Source organism: Ceratosolen solmsi, unplaced genomic scaffold, assembly GCF_000503995.2.
Source record: "Ceratosolen solmsi marchali unplaced genomic scaffold, CerSol_1.0 scaffold35, whole genome shotgun sequence".
Lineage (NCBI taxonomy): Eukaryota > Metazoa > Arthropoda > Insecta > Hymenoptera > Agaonidae > Ceratosolen > Ceratosolen solmsi.
Window position 1 is genome coordinate 6,710,368 of NW_011948423.1, and position 5,180 is coordinate 6,715,547.

The 5,180-nt window shown below is 26.9% G+C and overlaps 1 protein-coding gene across 1 annotated transcript; it reads left to right on the plus strand.

Annotated features, from left to right (window-relative positions):
- Positions 1 to 374: 374 nt before the first annotated feature.
- LOC105362243 (trypsin-1-like) lies at positions 375 to 4,638 on the plus strand. Its single transcript, XM_011499634.1, has 6 exons — positions 375 to 545; positions 1,216 to 1,294; positions 1,369 to 1,531; positions 1,945 to 2,150; positions 3,886 to 4,088; positions 4,391 to 4,638. Exons 1-6 carry the CDS (start codon positions 465 to 467, stop codon positions 4,571 to 4,573), a joined length of 915 nt encoding a protein of 304 aa, XP_011497936.1. The 5' UTR covers positions 375 to 464; the 3' UTR covers positions 4,574 to 4,638.
- The last annotated feature ends 542 nt before the right edge of the window (positions 4,639 to 5,180 follow it).

Genomic DNA, 5,180 nt, shown 5'->3' on the forward strand with positions numbered 1-5,180 from the left:
AAACAAAATAGAAAATATTTTCGCACACGGAAACAATTATTAAAAGTGATTTTTTTATTTTATATTTGACTGTCGATAAAGTTATTTATTATGGGGATTATACAGCTGATCGGATTACGTTTACGATTCATATTACGTTACATACAACAGACGACTGTTACCTATTACAGTTCCTTTTTCACGTACTTTCATATTTATTCACATCTTTTTATTGATTGAATACCAGAGAACACTAAAGAAATATTTGAATTCCCAGTATATACATATTTATGATAAAAGTAGATAACCTTAGATTTTTTTTTTTTTTTTCAATAACTTTATTGTTCTCTATTGCTTTATTATAATAATAATGAAATGTTCTAAAAAGTAGAGCAATTCATCAAGGCTGTGAAGAAATAAAAATTCCTTAATTATTCGACATCTGCACTTCTATTTACGCTTGGTTCATCGCTGTATTCACGATCATGCAATCGAGAGTTTGGCCATTGCGATTTCTCTTCCTCATTACTTTCTTGGTATCGAGGGCGAAGTGTCACGAGCTTGATGTGAGTTTGTCCATCTGAAAATTCATTAAATTTTATAGCCTTAGCGGTTTAATTTTACACCTCGAGAAAATAATGATTCTAACTAAATAATGAAATAGTAAAATGTAATATGGCATGAAATCAAACTTCATACATATAAAAAGGTACATTTTAGTTAATAATAAGTTATTACAAAAAAAAAAAAAAAAGAAAAAAAGAATCGTAATAATGTATTAATCATCAAATAAATATTTAATCAATTTCGAAGGTTTTTGAAGTTCGATATATGTTCATTCAAATATTAGTAGTAAAATTATAAATTCTCATAAGTTAATCAGGAGACGAGAAAGTTAAGGGTCGAGTATTTTTTTTTTTTTTAAGAAATAGTTTGAAAATAATTATGTCGTGTATATTTAAAATTTTTCGTTAAGTGTATGATTGAAATTAATTTGTAGGCTATTTCGTTGAATGTTTTTGATATTTATTATCATGGATAATTAAAGTATGCAATTCGACGAATAGTTTAATAATTAATAAAAAATAAAATATAAATAATATCAAATTGAAAATATTTCATAGTAATTTGCCGTTATAATTTCTGTTACGTAAGGTAAAACTAATTTTAGATTTTTCATTTATAAATATCAAAAATATGAATAAAGATAAGTGCTCTAACAATGTGGTATTTCAGCCAGATAATAATAGTACAAGAAACTTTTTGAATATCTTCAAAAGTAAAACGAAAGCTCCTCCTGGGCCATGCTATTGCAGTAGGTAGAAGTGCAATAATTTCTTATATGTCCTATTATTCAAGAATCGCTAGTAAATTTCTTATTTCACTTAGGCTGTGGACTTCGCAATGAAGACAGTCGTATAGTTGGTGGGCAGACTACACTGATTAATGAATTTCCATGGCAAGTGAGATTGTCTTACATGAACAGGTTCTACTGTGGCGGGACTCTCATTAACGATCGTTACGTTTTAACTGCTGCACATTGTGTCAAAGGGTAAATGAGTCGATATCAACACTTACGGGACTTCGAATTAAATTGCAGTAAATTGATTTTCTTATGCCAAACGCATCCAAGTTATTAAATATGCAATCACACTGAAGCATGAATATGGATCTTTTTCTTTTTTTTTTTCTTTATCTTTATTAGCTCATACATGGAGCATTATAATATTTCATTATTGAGCAATAACTTTATTGGTAATTTGTAGTACGATATTGTTTAAAATATGCCATTTTAATGAATAATTTTCATGCGTTTTGTATAAATATTGTGTATAAAATATGCCATTGTATACAATGAGATTTTGTAAATGAAGTACAAAGATTTGGACAGCTTGAGGCACGTTTCTATAAATTTAATTACTCTTTATTCAAAGTGATCAACATATTCAGTGTTTTTTTCTTCAGGTTTATGTGGTTTATGATAAAAGTTACGTTCGGCGAGCATGACCGATGCACACAAAAATCAACGATTGAATCAAGATTTGTTGCGAGAGCTTTTATTGGGAACTTTAGTTTTTTAAATTTCGATGACGACATAGCCCTGCTTAGGCTGAGTGAAAGAATTACATTATCGGAAACTATAAGGCCAGTCTGTCTACCTTCGAACAAAGGTAAAACAAAATTTGCATTTTCATTAAATTTAATTTTTGTATTTATTTTATTATTCCCTTAGTTACTATCAGATAACACAAAGTTTATAATTCTTAATAATCAACCGATTATTTTTAAGTTTAAATTATTTATTTATAACATTAAATAGCCAATAGTTAATTTATTCAAATTATTAGTCAAAGTTCAAATTATTTCTATTATTAGAATAGAAAAAATTTGTGTTTGTGATTCATCAGGTTTATTATTCAATAAATTTTAACTTTTGTTTAACACGTAACATACATGAAATACTATTAAAAATAACAGTATAATTTCATTCAGTATAGTTTCAAAATATTAGCAAATTCACATTAAATTTGTTGTATATACTTTATACATATATGCGTATATGTTTATTAAAAAAATAATCAATTTTATTATAATGACATACCGCTATTCTTTAAAAAATATATTTCTACAGTCCCTCGGAACATTGAATGTAATGAAATAAATATGAGCAAATTTCCATGATAAATACTTACGTTAATAACCTTTTTTTTTTTTTTTTTAAGTTTTAAGCTGGACTATAATTTACAATTTTATCATCATTTTTATACGATTTCATTATAATGCTAAATTGTGTATGTAGGTAAATATAATTATACTTTCATAGTAATAAATTTATCTATTAATATAAGATATAGTCTTACGCGATATTTATTCACTTACGTAAAATATATAGAATGAGTGTATAAAATATTATTTTTTTTACGGAGCAAATATCTGAAGAATTATAAATATTATCAATCCTGCATAAAATGCATAATGCAATTTCAATAATTGAAAAAATTATGCAATTTTTATAAAGCATACAACCTCGTTCACTACTTTGTTCATTATCAAATCTTTACAATGACAAAACCATCATAATTATTTGTGCATACGGGTTTTATGATAACACGTCCCCAGATTCATATAAAGTCGAGGATGAAATTTGCCTTACTTTACGCCTGAATACATTCTTTTACTATTTTATTTTGGCTTTATATTCTATAAATATATATATAAATATATATATATATATATATATTAAATGTCCTTTCTTCAGAATTTTTGGTTCATGCATTTAGAAAATAAGGGCTTAAATTCTATTATTATTTTTTGATAATTATTAAGTTAGCTTGTAAAATCTAAGAAATAATACTAAGTATGAATTATACAGTTATTAACAATTTATTTCATTAATTTAGTTTCATACAAAAACATAAAAGGTATATTTAATTAAATATAGTAGTAAGTAATGAGAATAGTAATCAACATTATTTTCAAAATAATTTTAATTATAATTGCAATTATAACTCGTAATTATACACGCACACGTAATATTAGTTCAAATCTATAGAACAAGTCGTTCGCTAACGAATTTATTGATATATTTGAATTGGATTTAGTAAAAATTGAAGTAATGCATAATTTAAGTTTACTTTTTTTATTTTTCATTACAACTTTTCGTTTCTATTTATTCATCAATTTTATGTAGACCCATGAACTTTTGCGTATTTGTTTAAGTCGAGCAAAACTCAGATGACGAAATTATGAACGATTTCAATGTTTCAAAAGCAATTCAATAATAAACATAATTTCTAATACAATCGATATTACAATTCAATATGATGTATTGTGCATCATTTAGAATAAATAAATCAACTAATGTTGAGAATATATATATTAGGGTACCATATTTTTAAATTACAGATAATCTATACGTAGGAGCGAATGCTCTTGCTTCCGGATGGGGAACTTTGCACGAGGATGGCAAACCATCCTGTCTTTTGCAATCAGTCGATGTACCTGTGATGAGCCTTGAAGACTGTCGCAACACCAGTTACAATTCTCGTATGATATCCGAAAATATGTTATGCGCTGGATATCCCGAAGGGAAAAAAGATTCTTGTCAGGTAAACAGTAGGCAATTAATTAAAAAAATATTTAATCCAATACGTTCCTTTCCAATTGCAATGTGAAAAATTATTAAATTATTGACACAACGCGAGGCAAAATGTATTTTATTAACTAACACCAATGAATCCGCGTGTGTATGCACGTATACATTATTCTTTAATATATGAAAAGGAACAATTCATTGGATAATATTTGATATTGATATTTTGGAGAAGAAAAAACATTTGACAGTGATATTCCCGTGAACGAAGCATTGATAATCATAATGTAAATATTGATTTTTTTTCTGCCATATTAGGGAGATAGTGGTGGTCCACTTGTCACCGAGAGAGAGGATAAAAAATACGAGTTAATCGGCATTGTATCTTGGGGAAATGGATGTGCCCGGCCAGGTTATCCCGGTGTTTACACACGAGTCACTCGTTATCTCAAATGGATTATGAACAATTCCAAAGACGGATGCTTTTGTGAACATTCTTGATTTCAAATTTATTTATGATATTGCATTTATATACTCCCTCCTGGTGTTCATTTGAAAAATGAAAAGAAATATTTTATAACTTGCGTACTTATCGTGTGCCATTTAATCGTTATTAGTTTTTTAAGTATATTTGTAATGCCAATTTTAGCAAAACGAGGATAATGTAAATGATATCCGCTTCATACATAACAAGAATATTTATAATGATTTTATATTTAAAAGGATAATAAATTATTTTAATGTTGAATAATATATTTTGTGGGATTTTATTATCGTACGAGGAACGTAGTTTACTAAGCGCCGAGCATGTTTTTAGTAAGATTTTCAGAAACTCGGAAAGTCCAAGTAATAGAAAATCTCATATGGCGTTGTTGACTGCCATGCAATCTTAACGGTACCTGTTACTATGCCACTTTTTCCTCGATTATTTCTCGCTGTTTTCAAACGAACGAACAATATAAGAATAAATATCTCTCCAGATATAGAAACGAAAATTAATATTGAGAAGATCCCTTGATGATTTACTTTTTTTTTTTTTTTTTTTTTTTTTTTTTTTTTTTTTTTTTTTTTTTTTTTTTTTTAAATTCTTCTCATTTTTGTATTTTTA

Bases quoted from the DNA above. Each gene is read 5' to 3' on its own strand.
- LOC105362243 (XM_011499634.1), top strand. From the start codon at position 465: ATGCAATCGAGAGTTTGGCCATTGCGATTTCTCTTCCTCATTACTTTC. The intron at 546-1,215 runs GTGAGTTTGTCC...GTGGTATTTCAG, and splicing joins CGAAGTGTCACGAGCTTGAT to CCAGATAATAATAGTACAAG. The intron at 1,532-1,944 runs GTAAATGAGTCG...TTTTTTCTTCAG, and splicing joins GCTGCACATTGTGTCAAAGG to GTTTATGTGGTTTATGATAA.